Source organism: Heptranchias perlo, chromosome 27, assembly GCF_035084215.1.
Source record: "Heptranchias perlo isolate sHepPer1 chromosome 27, sHepPer1.hap1, whole genome shotgun sequence".
In the NCBI taxonomy this organism is placed as follows: Eukaryota; Metazoa; Chordata; class Chondrichthyes; order Hexanchiformes; family Hexanchidae; genus Heptranchias; species Heptranchias perlo.
Genome location: NC_090351.1, coordinates 39,926,486 through 39,953,506, shown reverse-complemented (window position 1 = coordinate 39,953,506; position 27,021 = coordinate 39,926,486). Strand labels below are relative to the sequence as shown.

The following is a 27,021-nucleotide window of genomic DNA, read 5'->3' as shown; positions in this document are numbered from 1 at the left end:
ATTTACAATGGCTGACGTTTATAAATGATTTTCTCTCCAAGGGTGTGTATGGGCCACAAGCATACATTGCAACACAGGGTCCCTTACCCCATACAGTGACTGATTTCTGGAGGATGCTTTGGGAGTATAATGTCCTAGTAAGTTTTTTACTTGTTCAATCTAAGATTTGAAAGCCACGCTTTCCTGGAACATGTGGACTTAAAGCAAAATATTCTGACTAAACAATTTTGTAATTCTCCATATTGAGTATTTCTTTTTTATTATGAATTCTCTGGCATTTATTGTCCGTCCCGAGTCGCCCATTTGATACAACTGAGTGACTCACTGGACCACTTCAGAGGGCAGTTAAGAGTCAATCATTTTGGTGTGGGGACTGGAGTCACATATAGGCCCAGACCGGGTGAGGACGGCAGGTTTCCTTCCCTAAGGGATGTTAGTGAACCAGTTGGGTTTTTACCACAATCCGATGCTTCACGTCACTTTTACTGAGACCAGCTTTTTATTTCCAATTTTTTTTTTCAACTGAATTCAAATCCTCAAACTCCCATTCCGGGATTTGAACTCACGTTCTCTGGATTATTAGTTCAGGCCTCTGGAATATTAGTCCAGTAACAGTCCAAAGGAAAAATTTGCAGTGGTGTGGGGAAAGAGCAGGGGGGAGTGGGACTAATTGGATAGCTCTTTCAAAGAGCCGGCACAGGCTCGATGGGCCGAGTGGCCTCCTGTGGTGGATGATTCTATGATTCTAACATAACCGTCACACTCCTGCAGGACAGAGTGTGAGTGAGGGTTCCCCAGCCCTTCACCTCTCTGAGGTCCTTGAACAGGTCACAAAGCCAGGAATCTATGCAAATTGCATAATATTGCTGGGCCTTTATCTGATGCCTGTGGGTTCTTTTTATCATATTGTCATTGCTTCCTAGAACGATATTTTGTGAGCTAGGGCTGTGGTTAAGAACTGAAAATGAAGGAATTGTGCTGCTGTGTGATCACGTCCATCGCCGTGTTTCTGGAAGTCTTGCAGGACGAGCCTGATCTTGGGCTCTCTGACCAGGCACACAGTCGAGAATTGGTCCTGAGGGCAGAATCTCGAGCTGCCGTGTTGTTGAATTGGTCAATTTGTGTAAAAAAATAAAATGGGGGACAAGTCACTACACGGTCTCCTGAAACTGAGCAAGCAGGCAATGAAAGGGGCAAGCTTATCTGGTACATTTTGTAACACAGTTTGCTGGTTATTAAATGGACAGAATGATCTGCTTTTGATGTTGTCACGTACGGAACTGCAAATGGAATTGTTTTCATTAAAAGTACAGTAAAGATGCAGAACGTTCAGGAACTAAACCTGCCAGAAAAGCTTCCTGCCAAAATAGCCGTTACCCTTTTAAGAGGTAGCAGCTGCCGACAGCTCCTCTGCTCCTGAGTTCGTGCAGCTTCCACATTCTGTGCTATTGGATTTGAAATTTTAAATAAAGCTTATAAATACAGCTTATCATTTAAGACCTTTGCCAACTCATGGTAGTGTGGTGGTTATGTTACTGGATTAGCAATCCAGGCCTGGACTAATAATCCAGAGAATGTGAGTTCAAATCCCACCAGGGCAGTGTGAGAATTTGAATTAACTTTAAAAAAATCTGGAAATAAAAAGCTGGTGTCAGTAAAAGTGACCATGAAACTGTCGGATTATCGTAAAAAACCCAACTGGTTCCCTAAAGTCCTTTAGGGAAGGAAACCTGCCGTTTGCTCTTGCCCTTCAAAGTAAGCAGTGATACTCTGTGTGACTGCATCCACATCACATGATTCCTCCTCGCTTTCCTCAATTTTTTTGGAGCTTCCTATATGGTCAATCATTCCATCCCCATCCACTGCCCCACTCACACAGTCCGCTTGTGTGGCAATGCCCAATTACACTTCCATTCCTATCTGTCCCAACAACACGAATACATTGCCTCCAATAGCTTCCCCCCCCCCCAGTGCCCACACAGTTACCTCTGGCATACCCTATCCCATTTCTCCATTGTCCCCTCGGTGACTCCATCGATAACATGGGATCGGCTTCTGTATGGACGCCAATGGCACCCAACTTTCATTCTCTGGCACCACCCTCAACGCCATGGCTGCCATGTTCCAACAGCATTGCGGTTGAGTCCCTCGAGACTGTTCCGCCATTCGATTAGATCATGGCTGATCCACCTCTGTTCCCGTCAGAAGTTTTGCACCTTAGTCCCCAATCTCATGGGCTCCACATGCTCACTTCACTCTGGTGGATCTGTTTCCACTGCCTGGAATTTTATTCTTTGGAGTGATAATCACTTGTTTAGATTTTAAAAATGTAAACTTATCTTGAACCTTGCTCAGGCAGAAGCCACTAGTGCGGGACCCCTGTATCCTGTTCAACTCTGAGCTTAGCATCAAAACAAGCTTCCAGTCCACCACCAAGACCACCTACTTCTATCTCCATAACACTCTCTTCCTGCGGTCCTGCCTTATTCCCAGTGCCACTAGAGCCCTTATCCATATCTTGGTTATCTCCAGATTTGATTTCTCCATCACTTCCCTTGATCTCTAACCCATTGAGAACTTTGCCTCTTGTGTACTCGCCCATTACTAAATCCCACACACCTATCGCCCAATTCTCACTAACCTCCATTGGCTGCCCAGCTCCCAGTGCATCATTTTCAAAATCCTCATCCACACTTTCAAATCCTCTCCTTCCTTCCTTCCCTCCCTCCCTCCCTCCCTCCTTCCCTCCCTCCTTCCCTCCCTCCCTCCTTCCCTCCCTCCCTCCTTCCCTCCCTCCCTCCCTCCTTCCTCCCTCCCTCCTTCCCTCCCTCCCACTTCACACCCTCTGCTCTTCTGACTTCAATGCAATGCACATTCCCCCCTCTCTCACCTTGCCCTCTGCTCCACCACTATGATCCTATATTTAGTAACAGTGCTCTTCCCAAACACCCCTTTCCCTTGTCCCATTTCTCCCCAAGTTCAGAAGAATTCTCAAAACCACTGCTTCGATCACTCCCCAAAATGTTACTCCCCAGTGCCCCGTGTCCTCCTCTCATGAAGCACTTTAGACCATTATATCCTTTCAAAGACGTTATATAAATGCAAGAACTTTCTTTATGTAGTTGTTGTCGGCAGCTATTGCATGTCTGGAGGTTAGAAACTGTCTCCCTGAGATGTTTGTTTTTCCCTCAGGTGGTAGTCATGGCCTGTCGTGAGTTTGAGATGGGACGGGTAAGTTGTCTTTTCCCACTCCCCCAATGTCTACTCTTTTTGTCTTCTGAACAATTCAAAAAATAAAATGATTATTATTCAAGGAAGTTATGCTTAACTTTTATAAATCACTGGTTAGGCCTCAGCTGGAGTATTGTGTCCAATTGTGGCCACCACACTTTTTAGAAAGGACGTCAAGGCCTTAGAGAGGGTGCAGAAACGCTTCACTAGAATGGTACCAGGGATGAAGGACTTCAGTTACAGGGAGAGACTGGAGATGCTCGGGTTGTTCTTCTTAGAACAGAGAAGGTTATGGGGAGATTTAATAAATGTGTTCAAAATTCTGAAGGGTTTTGATTGGGTAAATAAGGAGAAACTGTTTCCAGTGTCAGGAGGGTTGGTAACCGGAGGACACAGATTTATGGTAATTGGCAAAAAAGCCAGTGGGGAGATGAGGAGAATTTTTTTTTACGCAGCGAGTCGTTATGATCTGGAATGCGCTGCCTGAAAGGGCGGTGGAAGCAGATTCAATAGTAACTTTCAAAAGGTAATTGGAGAAATACTTGAAAAGGAAAAATTTGCAGGGCTATGGGGAAAGAGCAGGGGAGTGGGACTAATTGAATAGCTCTTTCAAAGAGCACAATGGGCCAAATGGCCTTCTTCTGTGCTGTCTGATTCTATGATTTTATGATTCTATGATTTATGTCTGTCCTTACTTTTTAGAAAAAATGTGAGCGATACTGGGCAGACTTAGGAGAGGATCCATACCAAGATGGACCATTCTGTGTTACTTGCGTGAGTATTTTAACCCTGGGTGAATTCTCTCACTCCTGGGTGGGCCCACCTATAAATCAGTCCTCTGACTGTTGTTTCTGTCAAATACATTTTCTGCAACTTTTTAAAAGAGCCTGGTGCTTGAATTCTCTCTTATCGGTCTATAGAAAAGTAATTCAAGTGTCCGTCACATGTCAGACATCAACATTTCAAAGCGCCAAAAGTATATTTTTAGAAAAACAGAGCGAGCCAATCATTTCGTGTTGGGGTTGTTATTTAATGATAGGGTTGCCAACTCTGGTTGGACCTATTCCTGGAGTTTTTCATCACGTTAGAATCATGGAATGATACAGAAGGAGGCTATTCGGCCCATCGTGCCTCTGCCTGTTCGCCCACATCCAACTGCTCCCCCCCCCCCCCCCCCCCCCCCCCCCGTCGCTCAACTCGGCACACGGTCTTCCCATGGCCAATTAGAAAGCAAACGGAGCCTTTGTTACCCGATTGGATGATACCTCGCTCCAATATTTTTGTAAATAATAAATGAATAAAATGAAAACAAAAACATCAATTTTCTTTTAATGCCCCTATGATTTTTCTCCCGGGTGATGCTCACAGCACTGTCCTGGAGATTAATCTTTAACAAGCCTGGAGAGTTGACAACCTTATTTACTGACCTGTAGCCAGAAATTTACAAGCATCCGCCATTTTATAACAAACTCTGGATACCTGAAACTGGGAAGTGTTTCCATTCACCAGCACCATTCTCCTTTGCTGGGCTGAAGTATCAAATTACATTTGGGGGGTATAATTCTTCTAAATAATTCACTGCAAGATAACTGACCTTCCGATTCGCGCTGCCAGCTTTGCTGAAACTAGAACAGGAAAACAATGTGCACCGCCATTTAGCCCCCTCCCCGTTCTTCCCTTCCCGTCCTGCTCACTGTTTCACTGATGCAGCTTTGGATCCTACAAGCCAGACCCTAGCTACAGACAAGTCATGTTTGTCTGCGGAAACTTGGAAAAACTGTGAGCAAAATAAAGAAAGAAAGAAGTTGCATTTATGTAAATATCTTTCACAATGTCCCAAAGCACTTTACAGCCAATGAAGTATTTTTGAAGTGTAGTCACTGTTGTAATGTAGGAAACGCAGCAGCCAATTTACACACAGCAAGATCCCACAAACAGCAATGTGATAATAACCAGATAATCTAATTTGGTGATGTTAGTTGAGGGATAAATATTGGCCAAGACACCAGGGAGAACTCTCCTGCTCTTCTCCAAATAGTGTCGCGGGATCTTTTATGTCCACCCGAGAGGGGCCTCGGTTTAACGTCCCATCTGAAAGACGGCACCTCCGACAATGCAGCACTCCCTCAGTTCTGCACTGGGAGTGTCGGGCCGGAGTCTCTGGAGTGGGACTTGACCCCGTGACCTTCTAACTCAGGGGCAAAAGTGATACCTACTGAGCCGCGGCTGACACACAAGGGTCAGACCAGGTCGTATGGAGCTACTAACCCATTCTCAACTTCCATAATTTGTATTACAGGGTTTGACCCTGGAGTGTTTACTGAAGAGAATTAACCAAATGTTAAATTGTATCCTGAATAATACATTTTTCAACAAAATTATAAATATAAAGTGGAATGGTGATTTTAGAAACCACATCGGGCGATTAAGCCGTGCTTTAGTTGTAGTTAGATTTCCTCACCAATTTTGTCCGTCAGTACCCCCAACCCTACCCAACCCTACCCACCCCCGCCCGGGAGTAAAACTGATGTTATGGATTGGCCGCACGTCATAGAATCCACCCGATTTCCATTTACACGAACAGGAGGAGGCCATTCAGCCCCTCAAGCCTGTTCTGCCGTTCAATTAGATCATGGCTGATCTGTATCTTAACTCCATTTTACCCACGTTGGTTCCATATTGTCAAGAACATGCTGCCCCTTGGCTAACTGTGGACAGGAGGGAACGGTTAATCCCATCTGTTGGAAACCCTTAATACCCTCGCCTAACAAAAATCTATCAATCTCAGTTTTTAAATTTTCAATTGACCCCCAGCCTCAACAGCTTTTTGGGGGGAGAGAGTTCCAGATTTCCACTCCCCTTTGTGTGAAGAAGTGCTTCCTGACATCACCCCTGAACGGCCGAGCTCTAATTTTAAGGTTATGCCCTCTTGTTCTGGACTCCCCCCGCCAGAGGAAATAGTTTCTCTCTATCTACCCTATCAAATCCTTTAATCATCTTAAACACCTCAATTAGATCACCTCTTAATGTTCTATACTCAAGCCTAGTCTATGCAGCCGGTCCTCGTAATTTAACCCTCTAAGCCCCGGTATCATTCTGGTGAATCTGCGCTGCACCCCCTCCAAGGCCAATATATCCTTCCTGAGGTGCGGTGCCCAGAACTGATTGCGATGACTCTAAATGGAATTCTAAATTGAAATCGCCAGTTTTACACCCACGCAGCAAGTTGAAAGTCTTCTCCGTTGATTCATTGCTACAGAACTGTTCCATGATCTTCTTCCACTGCTTTGAGCCTTAACAATGAATAGTGGTGGGCCATTTGGTCAAGGGATGGACACCTGACCTCCATACACACCCTTTCCAGGAAGTGGGAGTGGTGGGGGGGTTCACTGGATAGCGATCAGAAGCAGGATTCCTGGGCAGTTTCCATCTCCCCAATCGCAGGATGCTAGGGCCAAAGTACAAAAGCAAGGAAATTATACTAAACCTTCACAAATCTCTGGTTAGGCCTCAGCTGGTGTATTGTGTCCAATTCTGGGCACCGCACTTTAGGAAGGATGTCAAGACCTTGGAGAGGGTGCAGAGGAGATTTACCAGAATGGTACCGGGGTGGGGGGGGAGGTGAAGGACTTCAGTTATGTGGAGAAGCTGGGGTTGTTCTCCTTAGAGCAGAGAAGGTTACGGGGAGATTTAATAGAGCTGCTCAAAATTAGGATGGGTTTTGATAGAGTAAATAAGGAGAAACTGTTTCCACTGGCAGGAGGGTCAGAAACCAGAGGACCCAGATTTAAATTAATTGGCAAAAGAACCAGAGGAGAGATGAGGAATTTATATTTTTACACAGCGAGTTGTTATGATCTAGAATTCACTGTCTGAAAGGGCGGTGGAAGCAGATTCAATAATAACTTTCAAAAGGGAATTGGATAAATACTTGAAAAGGAAAATTTGCAGAGCTACGGAGAAGGAGTGGGACTAATTGGAAAGCTCTTTCAAAGAGCCAGCACAGGCAGGATGGGCTGAATAGCCTCCTTCTGCGCTGTAAGAGTCCATAATTGTAGCACCCCCATTGCTAACTTGAACCTGGGAACTTCCTGGTCTGTATGTCTTATGGTCTTATGGTATGGCTCAGCTACTGACTGGATGAATTCAGTGAGCCATCAAAAGACGCCAGTCACAGAGTTTTAATGTTGTCACCCACTGACGTGTAGAGCTTCGTTGGAGTCAGTCAGACTGAGAGAGTGTCCCTTGGTTGTTGGATTGTGAAGTCCATCTGACCTTGCTACCCATTCAATTCACATTAAAAGAAAATGTCATAGCAGCACATCCCTGTCATAGAACAAGATGGCCAAGTCTCCTCCACTTTATTACCATTCACTCGGTTTAGAATGTCTCTCTCATTCCCCAGGAAGAAAAGGAGGCCAAACCAGAATATATCATCAGAACATTGAAAGTTCGTTTCCAAAATGTAAGTAACACGATTAAAGGATTTTCAGCTAATGGTTATCATGATGAGAACACACACCAATCACAGTCAAACCGATGTTATTAACCCTTAAATTGCTGGCTTCTTGGGACAACCATTGTTCTTTCAGTTTTCAGCACACATACTATAACATTGATGCAGTCACTAATATTACAGCAAGAAATCTACAGTATATTCAACTACAAAATAAACAGTAAAATACAATTGTACATAAAGATATAAAACACTAAATGCTTCCTCTCTCAGCTTGTTCTTTCTCTTGGCCTCTCTCCTTTCTCTTGTCATCTATTTTCTATCTTACCTTGTTCTCTCTCTTGCACCCTGATTTTGTTCTCCCCCCTAATTTCCCTCTTGCCCCAAACTCTTTCTCTAACTCCCCCTATTCTTCTCTTCCCCCTTCACCTCTTCTCCCCTTGTGTGGCCATCTTTGTTCTCTTAGGTCCAGGGGAAGAATCAGGTAAAGTGACTCTTTTTAAGCCCTTTTCTCAACTATGAGGTCATGTCGCAATGACCTCTGCCCCCTGCCGGAGACATGGAGCATCCTCGTTAGAAAACCCAGTTCCTTTGTTTGGAAAAAGTGAAGACAGTTGTACAAAGTGAGGTGATAAATGTAGTTCTTCTACCTATCTGTAACTTAAGAGAATAAAGTTTCCTGGAGTAATCAACATCTAGCAGATACGAGCAGCAATCAGCACTGAACAAACCGACATACCTGTGTACAGTCTGAGTGAAATAAACGGTGGCAGCAAAATGGACGGGTGGGCAGGAGAACGTGGAGGATGCTTCAGTTAAAGAATGAAGTTCCCAAAAGATAGGGACTATCTTCTACATTAGCCTCGTCCACAAACCACAGAACACTGCAGTAACATTTCAATCTTCCATCTGGGATAGAGGCTGAAGACTCCGGTCAGAATCAATGTGGAAGACCACACCTCATTGTGTGCTGGGAGTGCTCAGGGATAATAATATTTTGCAAATGTGTGACGAATTGGTAACCTACCAAATATTCCCAAGGCCCACATTTTCCCGACCCCTGGGAAACCGCCACAGCAGCAATAAATTTCAAATTGGACTCCCAATCACACCGTAAGAACCCGATTTTAAATATGTTAATCAAGTGTCCGGCCTCTCCGCGACGGGACGCTCGGACACCCCTGTACCCAGGCGTGCGCGTGGAGCGCTGGGGGTCGCTTTTTAAACCCCGCCCCGGACCCTCTCCCGCCCGTCGTGGGGGGGTGGGGTTAATATCGAGGTCACGATCTCTGGGTTGCCAGTCTAGTACCAGGAGCACTAGTTACTGGACCAGAAATCTGAAACTTTTATGTGGTACGTTCAATTGAGGTGTAAATAGCCATTCACCAAGTGCCTACATTCAGTGGGTGTGCTGCTACACAGCATGACCTCAGTGTCAGGTTTGGTAGCTTTTTAGTGGAGTTCTCAGTACTTTTGTTACCTTTGTTGTGTTAATTATATTTCGTTGTAATACAGCCTTTAAATTACCCAATACATTAACCACCAGACACATGTGGCTAATTGGGAATCCAGATGTGGCTGATTGTATTTCTGATTAGTAAATAAAAAAATGAGTAATACCATCATTGGGCCTGTGATCTCAATACTCATATACACACGGTAAATGTGAATTCTAACCTCTTTGTGCGTTTGTTGGTAAAATGATGAGATGCAAAGCAGAGTGTATAAGTGTGTTTTTCGATCGTTGTGGCTGCTTTACTTTCCTTCAGTAAATATCCACACGTGGAGTATATTTACCTGTATTTGTGAGTGTTTTCTACTAGAATTAGTGCCTGTGGTTAAAACGGTGTTGCCCGTGGGCTCACCTGTGGCTAGTCGGAGATTGGCAACTTGTGCTTGTTTTTTTTCCTGATCCAGATCTGTCGGACTGTGTATCAGCTTCACTACATCAACTGGCCAGACCATGACATTCCATCTTCAATAGATCCCATCTTGGAGATGATCAAGGACATGCGGGATTATCAACCCCACGATGACATCCCCATCTGCATCCACTGCAGGTATTCAAACAACACAATGAATGACTGAACGCCATAACCAGCAAACAGGTTCATGTTCAGGGCCTGCTCACCGTCATTTGACCCACTTTGATCCCCAATATCTTGTGGTTTGTCAGAGGGGAAAAAACCCAGCAATGAAAACTTACTCCCTTGGTGATACTTAATTTCCCACTGTTGCCTGTACACTATCTGACAAGCAAAATGCTTGCGGTTTTTCTTACCTGTACTGGCTAGCGAGTCCAGTACTGTTCTAATAAATGTTTGATATTTAATCTGGGTCGAGAAAATAGGATTGTATTTTTGTTTCTGATCCCATGAGTTATGTTGTCCTAATTTAATTCTAAAATTCCCCCCCACCCCACCAAAAAGTGAATTGCCCATCCCTAATTGCCCCTTGAGAAGGTGGTGGTGAGCCGCCTTCTTGAACCGCTGCAGTCCGTGTGGTGAAGGTTCTCCCACAGTGCTGTTAGGGAGGGAGTTCCAGGATTTTGACCCAGTGACGATGAAGGAACGGCCGATATATGTCCAAGTCGCGATGGTGCGTGACTGGGAGGGGAATGTGCAGGTGGTGGTGTTCCCATGCACCTGCTGCCCTTATCGTTCTAGGGGGTGGAGATGATGAAGGTAGGGCGTGCAGGGGGTTAATTTAGGGGAACAGTATTTACCTCCGGGTTTCAGGAGGCGTGTCAGGGCAGTTGCCGCAGGTAGTCGAGGACCTCGTTAATATGCAAAATCGGGTTCCTGTGACGCAAGTAGGATATCACCGCCATTATAACACGCAGTCGCGTGACTCTCGCTGAGTGCCGGACTCACCAGTGAAAGCTGGCGGCCAGCGGGATCGGGGGGCACAAGAGGGCTGGGACGATAAGTTTTTAAAAATTCCTCTGGACCCACAAATGAAACTTTGGGCCTTTCCTGCCCCGGGCTTCTCCCTCCGACCCCCCACTCCCCCAACTGGACCCCACAAGAACTTTTAATTTTCCACAAAGCCCAAGGCCACCCAAGTTTTGAATATCACTTCCATATCTGGGGAGGCTTTTATATACGATTGTCCACTCCAGAACAGAGTAAAAGAGAAAGCATTTCATCCGATAAGTGGTGTTTAGGTGACACTTTGTTTCGGTTTCAAACTCTTGAATGACTCCAGAGATTGTAGGAGGAAGGGAAGAGTGAGTGGGTAATACTTGAGATCCTCAGAAATAATGGTTAAAGTAGAAGATGGTTCGATAAATCTCGATTTTATGGAATCATACAGAACAGGAGGCCATTCAGCCCATCGTGCCTCTGCCAGCTCTTTGAAAGACCTGTCCAACTAGTCCTATAACCCTGCAAATTTTTCCCCTTCAAGTATTTATCCAATTCCCTTTTGAAAGTTATTATTGAATCTGCTTCCACTGCCCTCTCAGGCAGCGCATTCAACCCAGTGACAATATAGGAAGGAGGAAGAGGGTGTACAGCAGACGATTTGGAGTTTAGGAGGAACGAGAGGGGGGAGTTCAGAGGAGTAGTAGTATTGGTAAGACGCAGAGGCATGGGAAAGATTGTGGTAGAGAGAGAGAGAGCAATGTTGGAGGCTCGAGGTGCTATGCTCGGTGACCTGCAATGATTCCCAGTCCAGCAACGCCTTGATTTTAAAATTCTCATCCTTGTTTTCAAATCCCTCCGTGGCCTCGCCCCTCCCGATCTCTGTAACCTCCTCCAGCCCTACAACCCTCCGAGATCTCTGCGCTCCTCCAATTCTGGCCTCTTGCGCATCCCCGATTTCCATCACCACACCATTGGCGGCCGTGCCTTTAGCTGCCTGGGCCCTAAGCTCTGGAATTCCCTCCCCAAACCTCTCTCTCTCTCTCTCCTCCTTTAAGTTGCTCCTTAAAACCTACCTCTTTGACCAAGCTTTTGGTCTCCTGTCTTAATTTCTCCTTATGTGGCTCGGTGTCAAATTTTGTCTGATTTACGCTCTTGTGAAGTGTCGTGGGACGTTAAAGGCGCTATATAAATGCAAATAGTTGTTGTTGAGGTGAGACAAAATCTCCTCTCGGATGACTTGCTTTTTCTTTCATTCTCTCAAGGAGTGACCAAGGGCGTATAGTCCCTCGGTACTGCGCTGAAATGTCAGCCTAGATTATGTGCTCAAATCCTGGAGTGGGGCTTGAACCCACAATCAGAGGCAAGAATGCGACCACCAAACCAAGCTGACACTTCAGTGTCAACCTGGTTTGTTTGTAGCATTGAGGTTTGACTGTTTGCAGTTTTTAATTCCTGAGTTACTAATCACGTCCCTCACTGAGGAGAATAATGACCATGCTCTCTGGTGAAGGATTGTTCTGCCTCCCACTAGACCCTCTATTAATGTCTGTCTCTGACTCTCCTTTACATTGCAGTGCTGGCTGTGGAAGAACTGGGGTTATATGTGCCATTGATTATACCTGGAAGCTGCTGAAAGATGGGGTAAAGTTACCTTTTCATCCTATTTGCATCTGGAAAGCCCCAGTTAAGCAGCATTCTCGCATTGCAACGGGGAACTGAGACCTAGAAACAGGCTCGGTTAAAATATCGCCCTGATATTTCAATGAAGATGGAAAGCAAAATACTGTGAATGCTGGAAATCTGAAATAAAAACAGGAATTGCTGGAGGAGCATCTGTGAAGAAAGAAAGAGAGTTAATGTTCGACCTGAAACGTTATCTCTGTTTCTTTCTCCACAGATGCTGCCTGACTTGCTGAGCTTCTCCAGCAATTTCTGTTTTTATTTCAATGAAGGTGGAAACTGTTTGAAGTGAATGCATTTATTAAAATAGCAGGTGGAGAAATTTCATAGAAACACATCAACACATCTGCCCCTAGTACCACCAGCTTTCTTGCCCCATCACACGTTACCAAGGCTCCAGGTACATTAGGGAACCATCAAGGTTCTGCACACTGTCTCTGGGTTTTGGTTGAATGAATTTGAACTTGTCTTTCTCTCTCCACCCCCCCCAAAACAGTTAAAAATTTAACATCTTATTGCGTTTTTGCACCAAAACTAACCACGTGAAAGGAGGCTTTCATTATATTTCAAAGACATCACCATTTGGCATGGAGATCTTCGCAAAGATAAGTACAGACGAGGAAGGTGTTTTCAGCCCATCGAGCTCATCCTTCCAAAGACCCCCCCCCCATCACAGTGTCTATCCACCTCTTGAATGGCTCCAGAGATATTTTCCCCCATTCCACCACCAGAGCCCAGCCCAGATATCTGTGTGAAGAGCTTCCCGACATCAGTCCTGAACTCGCCTTTTTCCTGTTTGTGTCTGTGTTCTCTTGTCCTGCAGTCATGGTTTAACTTGAACTAGTGACTCGAGATTAACCTTTTCCATTTCCACCTAATACCTTCCATTCTCAATAAGGTCACCTATTCCACCATTGGGCAGTGAGCAGCACTCTCACCTCTGAGTCAGAAGGTCGTGGGTTGAAGCCTTACTCCAGAGACTTGAGCACAAAATCTAGTCTGACACTCCCAGTGCCAGTACTGAGGGAGTGCTGCACTGTCAGAGGTGCCGTCTTTCTGATGAGACGTTAAAACAAAGTCCCGTCTGCCCTCTCTGGTGCATGTAAAAGATCCCAGGGAACTATTCGAAGAAGAGCAGGGGAGTTCTCTTCTGTGTCCTGGGCCAATATTTATCATCCCTAAACAAAACAGATGATCTGGTCATTATCACATTGCTGATTGTGGAATCTTGCTGTGCGGAAATTGACTGCTACATTTCATACATTACAACAGTGACTACACTTCATTGGCTGTGAAGTGCTTTGGGACGTCCTGAGGATGTGAAAGGAGTTATATAAATGCAACTCTTTCTTATAGTACCTTTCATTCTCAATAAGGTCTCCTCTCGCCCGCCTCCTTTCAAGGTTTAAGTGCCCAAGTTTTTCTGACTTTTGCTTATAACTCAGATGCTCTGACAGGGAGGATCAGCTTCCCATCTCTTCTCTGAACACCTTCCAGGGCTTGGATGCTCCTTTGTGGCTCTTGTAAAAGGCCTTAGCAGGTTGGTCAGTGTCCGATACATGGCGACTGGATCTGCCCGCTATCGTTTTTCAACTTTACGTCGCGGATCAGATCTTTTTTAACAACAAATGGTTTATTCCTTGAGTGGCCCCAAGTGTGAGAATGGGGTTTGAACCCACGACCTGCTGTCTTCAGGTTAAGAGTGCTACCGACTGAGCCAAGCTGGCACACAACCGTAAAGCCAAAGGGTTAGATAGGAAGAGGAGAGGTAGCACTAATATTAACAGACATTATCGGGTTTGATGGTGGAACTTTGTAAGTCAGATCTTCATAATCTTAAACACTAAAAAAAAATGGTATATGAGATTGGACGCCTTCTCAAATGTGTGTGTGAAAAATTCTTTATTGTGAGGATAACAGCATAATCTCTTTCATTGGACCTGGGGCTGCCAACTCTGGTTGGATGTATTCCTGGAGGTTTAATCAGTGACCTCTCACCTCCAACCGTCCCGCCCCCACACTCCCCTCATTGGTCGCCCGACACGTCCATCCTCACCGCACCCCGCCTTTCCGTGGCCAATCGGAAAGTGAACAGATACCTGATTCGATGATTCTTGATGGTCAGTCAAACAGCCTTTTTTATCCCATCTTCAATATTTTATAACTAATAAACAAAAGTGTTCAAAGAAAATGGGAAAAAAAACACCATTTTTTTTCCACCCCAATGATTTTTCTCCCTGGTTACTGGCAGCAATGACCTGGAGGTTAATCTTCAATTGCTGGAGACTCCAGGACAATCCTGGAGGGTTGGTGACCCTAAATGGACCATGAGGCATGATCTAAACTGTTCTCACCCAGTACCAGTGCGAGATGACAGGGAGTGTTTGATGGGACAGTGTAGAGGGAGCTTTACTCTGTATCTAACCCATGCTGTACCTGCCCTGGGAGTGTTTGATGGGACAGTGTAGAGGGAGCTTTACTCTGTATCTAACCCGTGCTGTACCTGCCCTGGGAGTGTTTGATGGGACAGTGTAGAGGGAGCTTTACTCTGTATCTAACCCGTGCTGTACCTGCCCTGGGAGTGTTTGATGGGACAGTGTGGAGGGAGCTTTACTCTGTATCTAACCCGTGCTGTACATGCGCTGGGAGTGTTTGCTGAATCTGAGTGCAAAAATCCTCAGTCCACAAGCACCAAATTAACCCAAAAGTATTAATTAGTTTATTTATTAACTCTCAGAATTGTTTTTTTTTAGGGAAAATGATGATTGACTGAGATCAGTAATCACATCGAGATATTGTGAATGAATTGCTGAATCTCCTCCCTTGTATTTATATCTAATCCAGTGGAAAAATGACATGAGTCCTCCTTTCATCTGAGTTTCTTTGGGATTTTCCCCTTTAGCTATCTGAGTGATTTTTTAAGTTGCATAAGCAGGTCTCAACAATCATCAGACTGAACTTCTTTATGTTTTCCCGTTTCAGATAATTCCAGAAAATTTCAACGTTTATGACCTGATTCAGGAAATGAGAACACAGCGACCGTCCGTTGTACAAACGAAGGTATGGGTGAATTTATAGAGGATGTGGGAAGGTACAGAGAGTAGGAAACTTTACACATAACATTAACATTTTACAAAAGCACAATAAGATTGGCTGAGTTTGGCTCTTTGAATCAAAATGACATTAAAAAAAGAAGGAACTTGCATTTCTATAGCATCTTTCACAACCTCAGGACGTCCCAAAGCGCTTTACAGCCGATGACGTATTTTTTGAAGTGTAGTCACTGTTGTAATGTAGGAAACGTGGCAGCCAATTTGCGCACAGCAAGGTCCCACAAACAGCAATGTGATAATGACCAGATAATCTGTTTTTTAGTGATGTTGGTTGAGGGATAAATATTGGCCATTGCTCTTCTTCAAATAGTGGCCGTGGGATCTTTAACATCCACCAGAGAGGGCAGACGGGACCTTGATTTAAAATCTCATCCGAAAGACGGCACCTCCGAAAGTGCAGCACTCCCTCAGTACTGCACTGGGAGTGTCAGCCTGGATTATGTGCACAAGACACTGGAGTGGGACTTATAGAATCATAGAGTGGTTACATCACAGAAGGAGGCCATTTGTCCCATCGAGCCCATGCCGGCTCTTTGTAAGAGCAATCCAGTTAATCCCATTCCCCTGCTCTTTCCCCGTTGCCCTGCAAATTTTATTCCCTTCAAGTATTTATGCAATTCCTTTTTGAAAGCCATGATTGAATCTGCTTCCACCGCCCTTTCAGGCAGCACATTCCTGATCATAACCACTCGCTGCATAAAAAAGGTTTTCCTCATCTCCCCTTTGGTTCTTATGCCAAAAGTTTCTCCTGAATTCCCAATTTGATTTATTTGTGACTATCTTATATTTATGGTACCTTTGGTTTGAGTATTGTGCACAGTTCTGGTCTCCATATTATAAAACGGATATAAAGGCACTGGAGAAAGTGCAAGAAAGAATTACTAGTATGATACCAGAACTGAGAGGATCTAATTACCAAGAAAGGCTGAGCAGGCTGGGGCTCTTTTCTCTAGAAGAGAAAAGGCTGAGGGGTGACCTGATCGAGGTCTTTAAGTTAATGAAAGGGTTTGATAGCGTAGATGTAGACAAAATGTTCCCACTTGTGGGTGAGTTGAAAACTAGGGGCCATAAATATAAGGAAATCACTAATAAATCCAATTGGGAATTCAGGAGAAACCTCTTTACCCAGAGAGTGGTGAGAATGTGGAACTCACTCCCACAAGGAGTAGTTGAGGTGAATAGAATAGATGCATTTAAGAGGAAGCTAGATAAACACATGAAGGAGAAAGGAATAGAAGGGTTTGCTGATAGGGTTAGATGCACGCATGGCTACGACACCGTGGTTCAGGGGGCCATTCAAGTGGGGGGAGTAAAAAGGAATGTGGTCGTAGTTTGCGACAGTATAGTCAGAGGGATAGACACTGTTCTCTGCAGCCAAGAGCGAGAGTCCCGAAGGCTGTGTTGCCTACCCGGTGCCAGGGTTAAGGACATCTCCTCAGGGCTGGAGAGAAACTTGGAGTGGGAGGGGGAGGATCCAGTTGTCGTGGTCCACGTAGGTACCAACGACATAGGTAGGACTAAGAAAGAGGTTCTGCTGAGGGAGTTTGAGCAGCTAGGGACTAAATTATAAAGCAGAACCACAAAGGTGATAATCTTCGGATTATTACCTGAGCCACGAGCAAATTGGCACAGGGTAAATCAGATCAGAGATTGGTGTGGGAGAAGTGGGTTTCGATTCATGGGGCACTGGCACCAGTACTGGGGAAAGAGGGAGCTGTTCCGTTGGGATGGGCTTCACCTGAACCATCCTGGGACCAGTGTTCTGGCAAACCGAATAACTAGGGCGGTAGAGAAGGCTTTAAACTAAATAGAGGGGGGGAGGGCTCAGGTGGGGCGAAGTTTAGATTGATAAAGAGAAAAGACAAGGAAGTAATACAGGAAAGTGATGGGGGTAATGATAAACAGTGTGTGTCAGGAAGGGACAGAGCGTACAAACATAAGAGTGCACTAGCAAATGGGGCCGGGGTAGGAAAGAATGGTAAAAAGATAAAATTAAAGGTTCTTTATCTGAATGCGCGCAGCATTCGTAATAAGATAGATGAATTGATGGCACAAATAGAAACAAATGGGTATGATCTCGTGGCCATTACAGAGACGTGGTTGCAAGGTGACCAAGGTTGGGAGCTAAATATTCAGGGTTATTTAACATTTCGGAAGGATAGGTGAAAAGGTAAAGGTGGTGGGGCAGCTCTGTTAATAAAGGATGAAATTGGTATAATAGTGAGAAATGATCTTGGCTCAGAAGATCAAGATGTCGAATCAATTTGGGTGGAGGTAAGAAATAGCAAGGGAAAGAAATCACTGGTGGGAGTAGTATATAGGCTCCCTCACAGTAGCTACACTGTAGGGCAAAATATTAATCAGGAAATAAGGGGGGTTTGTAAAAAAGGTAATGCAATAATCATGGGCGATTTTAACTTTCACGTAGATTGGACAAATCAAATTGGCAAAAATAGCCCTGAGGAGGAGATCAGAGAGTGTATTAGGGACTGTTTCTTAGACCAATACGTCGGGGAACCAACCAGGGAACAGGCCATTTTGGATCTGGTAATGGGTAACGAAACAGGATTAATTAATGATCTCAAAGTAAAGAATCCTTTGGGAAGCAGTGATCATAACATGATAGAATTTCACATCCAGTTTGAGAGCGAGGATCTTGGCTCTGAAACTACTGTATTAAACTTAAATAAGGGCAATTATAAAGGAATGAGGGCGGAATTGGCTAAAGTGGACTGGGTAAACAGATTAGATGGTATGATGGATAAGCAGTGTAAAAACATTTAAAAAGCTATTTTTGACTCGCAACAAAAATATATCCCTGTGAGGAGGAAAGACTCCACAAAAAGGGTGAACCAACCATGGCTAACTAAGGAAGTCAAGGATGGTATCAGGTTAAAAGAAAAAGCATACAACATGGCAAAGATTACTGGTAAGCCCGAAGATTGGGAAAACTTTAAAAACCAGCAAAGGATGACTAAAAGAATAATAAAGAGGGAGAAAATAAATTATCAGAGTAAACTAGTAAGAAATATAAAAACTGACAGTAAAAGCTTCTACAAGTATATAAAAAGGAAGAGGGTAGCTAAAGTAAACATTGGTCCCTTAGAGGATGAGACTGGGGAAATAATAATGGAAAACAAGGAAATGGCAGAGGAATTGAACAGATATTTTGTATCTGTCTTCACAGTAGAAGACACTAATAATATACCAATAATAGTAGAAAATCAATGGGCAAAGGGGAGGGAGGAACTAAAAACAATCACTATCACTAGAGAAAAAGTACTAGGTAAACTAATGGGTCTAAAGGCTGACAAGTCCGCTGGACCTGATGGCTTGCATCCGAGGGTCTTAAAGGAAGTGGCTACAGAGATAGTGGATGCATTGGTTGTAATCTTCCAGAATTCACTAGATTCTGGAAAGGTCCCAGCGGATTGGAAAACCGCAAACGTAACACTCCTATTCAAGAAGGGAGTGAGACAGAAAACATGTAACTATAGACCAGTTAGCCTATCATCTGTCATTGGGAAAACGCTAGAATCCATTATTAAGGAAATAGTAGCAGGACATTTGGAGACTCATAATACAATCAAGGAGAGTCAACATGGTTATATGAAGGGGAAATCGTGTCTGACAAATTTACATAGAAACATAGAAAATAGGAGCAGGAGTAGGCCATTCAGCCCTTCGAGCCTGCTCCACCATTCAGTATGATCATGGCTGATCCTCTGTCTCAATACCATATTCCCGCTTTCTTCCCTACCTCTTGATGCCTCTTGTATCTAGAAATCTATCTCGCTCCTTAAATATATTCAGTGACTTGGCCTCCACAGCCTTCTGTGGTAGAGAATTCCACAGGTTCACCACCCTCTTGAGTGAAGAAATTTCTCCTCATCTCAGTCCTAAAGGTCCTACCCTGTATCCTGAGACTGTGACCCCACATTCCGGACACCCCAGCCAGGGGAAACATCCTCCCTGCATCCAGTCTGTCGAGCCCTGTCAGAATTTTATAGGTTTCAATGAGATCCCCTCCCATTCTTCTAAACTTGAGTGAATACAGGCCGAGTCGACCCAATCTCTCCTCATATGTCAGTCCTGCCATCCCAGGAATCAGTCTGGTGAACCTTCGCTGCACTCCCTCTATGGCAAGTATATCCTTTCTTAGGTAAGGAGACCAAAACTGCACACAATACTCCAGGTGTGGTCTCACCAAGACCCTGTATAACTGCAGTAAGACATCCTTGCTCTTATACTCAAATCCTCTTGCAATGAAGGCCAACGTACCATTTGCCTTCCTAACTGCTTGCTGCACCTGCATGTTTGCTTTCAGTGACTGGTGTACAAGGACACCCAGGTCACTTTGTACATCAACATTCCCCAATCTATCACCATTTAAATAATACTCTGCCTTTCTGTTTTTCCTTCCGAAGTGGATAACTTCACATTTATCCACATTATACTGCATCTGCCATGTATTTGCCCACTCACTCAACTTGTCTAAATCGCCTTGAAGCCTCTTTGCATCCTCCTCACAACTCACAATCCCACCTAGTTTTGTGTCGTCAGCAAACTTGGAAATATTACATTTGGTTCCCTCATCCAAATCATTGATATAGTGAATAGCTGGGGCCCAAGCACTGATCCCTGCGGTACCCCACTAGTCACTGCCTGCCACCCCAGAAAAGACCCATTTATTCCTACTCTCTGTTTCCTGTCTGTTAACCAATTTTCAATCCATGCCAGTATATTCCCCCCCAATCCCATGTTCTTTAATTTTGCACACTAACCTCTTATGTGGGACTTTATCAAAGGCCTTCTGAAAATCCAAATAAACCACATCCACTGGTTCTCCCTTATCTATTCTACCAGTTACATCCTCCAAAAACTCCATTAGGTTTTTCAAACATGATTTCCCTTTCATAAATCCATGTTGACTTTGTCTAATCCCGTTGATATTTTCTAAGTGTCCTGTTAACACATCCTTTATAATAGACTCTAGCATTTTCCCTACTATTGATATTAGGCTAACCAGTCTGTTGTTCCCTGTTTCACCTCTTCCTCCTTTTTTAAATAGTGGGGTTACATTTGCCACCCTCCAATCTGCAGGAACTGTTCCATAATTTATTCGAGTTCTTTGAGGAAGTAACGGGCAGGATGGATAGAGAGGAACCAATAGATGGAGTATATTTGGATTTCCAAAAGGCATTCAATAAGGTGCCACATAAATGATTACTGCACAAGATAAGAGCTCATGGTGTTGGGGGTAATATACTGGTATGGATAGAGGATTGGCTAACTAACAGAAAACAAAGAGCCGGGATAAAAGGGTCATTTTCAAAATGACAATCTGTAACTAGTGGGGTGCCGCAGGGATCAGTGCTGGGGCCTCAACTATTTACAATATATATCAATGACTTGGATGAAGGAACAGAGTGTCTTGTGGCCAAATTTGCTGATGATACAAAGATAGGTGGAAAAGCAAGTTGTGATGAGGACACAGAGTGTCTGCAAAGGGATATTGACAGGTTAAGCGAATGGGAAAAAAATTGGCAGATGGAATATAATGTGGGAAAATGTGAAGTCATCCACTTTGGGAGGAAAAATAAAAAAGCAAAATATTATTTGAATGGAGAAATACTACAAAATGCTGCAGTACAGAGGGATCTGGGTGTCCTCGTACATAAAACACAAAAAGTCAACATACAGGTGCAGCAGGTAATGTGGAAGGCAAATGGAATATTGGCCTTTATTTCTAGGGGGATGGAATATAAAAGCAGGGAAGTCATGCTACAAATGTACAGGGTGCTGGTGAGACCACTCCTGGAGTACTGTACAGTTCTGGTGCCGTTATTTAAGGAAGGACATACTTGCATTGAAGGCAGTTCAGAGAAGGTTCACTAGGTTGATTCCGGGTATGGAAGGGTTGTCTTTTGAGGAAAGATTGAACAGGTTGGGTCTATACTCATTGGAGTTTAGAAGAATGAGAGGAGATCTTATTGAAACATATAAGATTCTGAGGGGACTCGATAGGGTAGATGCCGAGAGGATGTTACCCCTCATGGGGGAATCTAGAACTAGGGGGCATAGTCTCAGAATAAGGGGTCGCCCATTTAAGACGGAAATGAGGAGGAATTTCTTCTCCCAGAGGGTCGTGAATCTTTGGAATTCTTTACCCCAAAAAGCTGTGGAGGCTGAATCATTAAATACATTCAAGGCTGAGTTCGACAAATTTTTGATCAGCAAGGGAGTCAAAGGATATGGGGAAAGGGCGGGAAAGTGGAGTTGAGGTAAAAATCAGATCAGCCATGATCTCATTAAATGGCAGAGCAGGCTCGAGGGGCCGAATGGCCTACTCCTGCTCCTATCTCTCTTATGGTCTAGATGAAGAGGGGTGGGAGGAGGCTCGTGTGGAGCATAAACATCAGCATAGACCAGTTGGGATAAAGGCTTGTTTTGGGACCCCCTGTAAATACTGACACACTCCCGGGGACCCCCTGTAAATACTGACACATTCCCGGGGACCCCCTGTAAATGCTGACACACTCCCGGGGACCCCCTGTAAATGCTGACACACTCCCGGGGACCCCCTGTAAATACTGACACACTCCCGGGGACCCCCTGTAAATGCTGACACACTCCCATGGACCCCCTTTAAATGCTGACACACTCCAGGGGACCCCCTGTAAATACTGAACATGCCGTTCAACATTCTGTGAAACAAGATCTTGCAAGAAATTGAACTTCAAAAGTGAAATATAATTTTACAGTGTAAGCAGAAATAAAACTCTTAACAGGACATTAAATAATTAATAGCCAGCCTCGGCGGCATAACCTGTATCTTGTAACAGTGGAGGAGACAAAGGGTTAATATTCACACTGGCAAATTCCGAAGTGTGCTGACTCGTTCTGTGTGAGTGCTGCATGCACTGGGCCTGCGGTGATGTGTCGCTCCTCCTGATCAGTGAAGTAGACATTTTTCTCTCTCTTTCTTTCTTTCTTTCTTTCTTCTTCCTCTCTTTTCTTCCTTTCTTTCTCTCTTTCCCTCTTCTTTCTCCTTTTTCGCCTTCCTTTCTCCTTTCTTTCTCTCTTTGTTTCTTTGTTTCTCTCTTTTCTATCACTTTTTCTCTTTCATGCTTACTTTTTCTTACTTACTTTCTCTTTCTTTCTGTCTGTCCTCTCTTTCTCTTTGTCTCTTTCTCTTTCTCTTTCTGTCTGTTTCTCTCTCGCTTTCTCTCCCCCCCCCCCACCCCCACTCTAGCTCTCTCTTTCTCTCCCTCTCCTTCTGCCTCTTTTCTCTCTCTCTCTCTCTGTCTGTCTGTCTCTCTTTCTCTTTGTCCCTCTCTCTTTCTTTCTTTCGCTTTCTGTCAGTTTCTCTCTCTTTTTCTCTCCCTCTCTTTCTTTCTGCCTCTTTTTTCTCTGTCTGTCTGTCTGTCTCTCTCGCTCTCTCTTTCTCTTTCTCCATCTCTCACCCCGGGACATTTTTTAAATTGAGGAAATCTTTTCACTGGTTTGAGGGTCAGTCACAACTTGTTCCTTGTGACTTCAGCGGAAATCAGTCTGTTCCGTTGCATGCTGTAGGTCGATGTTCGTGGCCAGAATGAAGCAATTTTCTGACGTCGATATTAACGTTTCTCTTTTCAGTCTGTAGGTGGGACAGTTAGAAGTTATCATAGTGAACGTAGTGCTTTCATAGTAAATGAGAAAATGCCCAGCCACCAAATCCTGTGCTAAGTTTCTTAATAGAATATAATGCTGCTTTAAATAACTTTCACACGTAAAACAAAATTTCAGCTCCTCAAGCTTTGGATCATAAACTTCTTTCATTTGTGCACTTCCTCCCCTGTGTCTAGAAATAGATCTGTTTAAATAGCATCACTATCACAGAAAGGTGACTTCATCGGAGTAAGCTTATCTCAGCTTGGAGCAATTGAGTGATTCAGACATGAGAATGAGCCTCCAGTCTGATCCATTCACTGAGACCACAATCCCTCTGGTTGGGTTTTTCTGCAGAGTTGAATTGGAGGTAACCATAGGAACAGGAGGAGGCCATTCAGCCCCTCGACCCTCGAGCCTCGAGCCTGTTCTGCCATTCAGTTAGATCATGGCTGATCTGCACCTTTGCTCCACATCCATTGATAACCTCACCCAACAAAAATCCACCGATCTCAGTTTTGAAAATGTAACCAGATACATAGAAATCTGAGTCTAGGAACAGGAGCAGACCAATCAGCCCCTCTTTCTCCCCTCCTCCAATTTAGTCATGCACTAAGCAGGGTTTGAAGTCTGTGCCCCCCCCCACCAAAACCCTGGCAATCCAGCCCTTGAAGACCAGGGAACTTCATCCTATTTCTGCTTACATTTCTCACGCACGGGTTAGTCCTGGTTGAATTTGGAGGTGCTGGAGGTTAGGGAGAGGGATGCTCATAGTGCTGTCACCTTGTTGTTGGATAAATCCTAAATCAGAGCCCCAAAACCTGTTAGTATGAGCAACCGGAGATCTCTGGGAATTAATGGGAATAGGGATTTATTGTTTATATAGGGGGTCCCTAAGGCTGCATGGGAATTCATGGAGATAAAAAGCTTGGACACCTGCTTTGAATGAACACATTCACAAGATTCTTTCAATGTAAATTCACTGTTCCGTGCTCCCAGTGAGGGGCCACACCCGAAGGGAGTGCAGGTGGACAATGGACTTTGGTATTCTGGCCTCTTGCGCATCGCTCCACCATTGGCGGCCGTGCCTTCAGCTGCCTCGGCCCTAAGCTCTTGAATTCCCTCCCTAAACCTCTCCGCCCCTCTCTCTCCTCCTTTTAAGACGCTCCTTAAAACCTACCTCTTTGACCAAGCTTTTGGTCACCTGTCCTAATGTCTCCTTCTGTGGCTCGGTGTCAAATTTCTGTCTGATTTACACTCCTGTGAAGTGCCTTTGGGACTTTTACTACTTTAAAGGCGTGATATAAATGCAAGTTGTTGTGTGTTGTAGCACCTTCTCCGACCCATGATCACTCGGAGTGTGGCTCCTCCCTGGAAGGGTGCGAACAATGAATTTACCCTGTTCGTTGCGAGAGGCAGGATATAAATTTATTTACACGGTCAATCATGTTGTTAAAAGTGCTTATTTAATGGGTACTTTTCTAATATTAATAACTTTGCTGTTCCAACAAAGAGCAACGTGCGATTTTTGTGACGCATGTAGCAGCGTTCTGGAGGTACGATATTGACCCTAGTGCACTGAATTTCTATCTTAACTTGGGTAGAAGTAAGCTGTGCTATTTGCAGAGAACATTTCCCTTTTGAAAGCTTTGATCTCTGTGGTGTAGATGTGTGTTGAGGTCACTCCGTCTCTTGTCTGCAGTTGTATCCATTAGCTTGTCGGTGTGGCCAGAAAAAAATGAATTAATTGTTAGACATTCAGTCACTGCTGCTCTGTTTTTAAAAAAAAAACAAAAAGCCGCAGATACTGAACCTTCGGTGGGAGGGCCTCTTAACAAAGGATTCCTGGGCTTGTAGAATCATAGAATGTTCCAGCACGGACAGAGGACGTTCGGTCCATCAAGTCTGTGCTGTTCTTTTTCTCCACATGAACTACTCAGTCTAATCCCACTCTCCCGCTCACTCCCCATACCCTTTAATATCCCACCCAGTCTAATCCCACTCTCCCCCTCACTCCCCGTACCCTTTAATATCCCACCCAGTCTAATCCCACTCTCCCCCTCACTCCCCATACCCTTTAATATCCCACCCAGTCTAATCCCACTCTCCCCCTCACTCCCCGTACCCTTTAATATCCCACCCAGTCTAATCCCACTCTCCCCCTCACTCCCCATACCCTTTAATATCCCACCCAGTCTAATCCCACTCTCCCCCTCACTCCCCATACCCTTTAATATCCCACCCAGTCTAATCCCACTCTCCTCCTCACTCCCCGTACCCTTTAATATCCCAGCCAGTCTAATCCCACTCTCTCGCTCACTGCCCATACCCTTTGATATCCCACCCAGTCTAATCCCACTCTCTCGCTCACTCCCCATACCTTTTAATATCCCACCCAGTCTAATCCCACTCTCCCGCTCACTCCCCTTACCCTTTAATATCCCACCCAGTCTAATCCCACTCTCCTACTCACTCCCCATACCCTTTAATATCCCACCCAGTCTAATCCCACTCTCCCCCTCACTCCCCATACCCTTGGATATCCCACCCAGTCTAATCCCACTCTCCCCCTCACTCCCCATACCCTTGGATATCCCACCCAGTCTAATCCCACTCTCCCCCTCACTCCCCATACCCTCGAGTAGTATGTTTCCTTAAATGGTGTCTTTTTGTCTCAGTTCCACTTCTCACTTGACTTTGCCTGATGTTAGTGAGGACCTCATTGGCTTTGGGCTGGTGGTTTAGCCACTCGTCCGGACGCCTGAGTCAGAATCACGACGGTAGGATCGCAATGGTTGGAGAATGGGGTAAGTAACCTGGGCGATTTTAACTGCCCACCTGCTGGTTTCCGCCAGGCTGAGAAGCCCAAGGGGTAAAATTTACGTTGGAGTTTTCCCGATCTCCCACCGTGTACTTGGCAAAAAACCCAGGAGAGAGATCGGGAGAACGCCATGGATAATGCTCCAGTCTTTCCTCGTAAGCCCATGGAACTGCCTCATGGCTCCGCTCTGCACGGCCGAGTAACATCATAACATTAGGGAGGTGGGCCGGCCATTCAACCCTTTGAGCCATTCAGTTAGATCTTGGCTGATTTGCATCTCAAATCCTCGATACCCTCACCCAACAAAAATCTGTCGATCTCAGTCTTGAAAGCTCCAATTGACCCCCAGAACCCACAGCCTTTTGCGGAAGAGATTTCCAGGTATACACTACCCTTTTTATGTGAAAAAATTGTTCCTGATTTCGCACCTGAATGGCCGAGCTCTAATTTTAAGGTTATGCCCCCCCTTGTTCTGGATTTCCCCATTGGAGGAAATAGTTTCTCCCCATCTACCATACCAGATCCTTTCATCATTTTAAACGCCTCAATCAGATCACCGCTCAACCTTCTAAACTCAAGGGAATACAAGCTAAGTTTAAGCAACCTGTCCTCATAATTCAACCCTTTAAGTCTTCAGCACCTGAATGTCTCCCTTGTTAGCTACCTAGGCCCTAAGCTCAGGAATTCCCTCCCTAAACATCTCTGCTCTCTCTCCTCCTTTTAAAATGCTGTTTAAAACCTACCTCTTTGACCAAGCTTTTGGTCACCTGTCCTAATATCTCCTTATGTGGCTCGGTGACAAATTTTGTCGGATTACACTCCTGTGAAGCACCTTGGGACATTTTACTACGCTATACAAGTTGTTGTTGTTGTGTCTCTGTGACCAGATTCTAGTGCTCGCTTTTCGGTGATGTAATCCTCATCGTCTAATCCTAGCTTGTTGGCTGATGTGCGGCTAAAATACAGAAACTTCCAATTGCTTGGAAATATATCGCCGTTCCTTCATCATCGCTGGGTCAAAATCCTGGAACTCCCAACCTAACAGCACTGTGGGAGAACCTTCACCACACGGACTGCAGCGGTTCAAGAAGGCGGCTCACCACCACCTTCTCAAGGGGCAATAAATGCCGGCCTCGCCAGCGACGCCCACATCCCATGAACGAATAATAAAAACAAAATTGCCTACACTGGTGCCACACCGTG

The 27,021-nt window shown here is 44.8% G+C and overlaps 1 protein-coding gene across 2 annotated transcripts in view; it reads left to right on the top strand.

Moving 5' to 3' along the window:
* Window positions 1–27,021, top strand: part of LOC137344618 (tyrosine-protein phosphatase non-receptor type 22-like) — a 93,883-nt gene that overhangs the window by 19,056 nt on the left and 47,806 nt on the right. For both annotated transcript variants that reach the window (XM_068007731.1, XM_068007732.1), the window contains 7 exons: window positions 42–137; window positions 3,193–3,231; window positions 3,934–4,005; window positions 7,637–7,696; window positions 9,605–9,747; window positions 12,129–12,195; window positions 15,217–15,294. In XM_068007731.1, coding sequence (XP_067863832.1) covers window positions 42–137; window positions 3,193–3,231; window positions 3,934–4,005; window positions 7,637–7,696; window positions 9,605–9,747; window positions 12,129–12,195; window positions 15,217–15,294 — 555 coding nt within the window. The remainder of the gene's footprint in view (window positions 1–41; window positions 138–3,192; window positions 3,232–3,933; window positions 4,006–7,636; window positions 7,697–9,604; window positions 9,748–12,128; window positions 12,196–15,216; window positions 15,295–27,021) is intronic.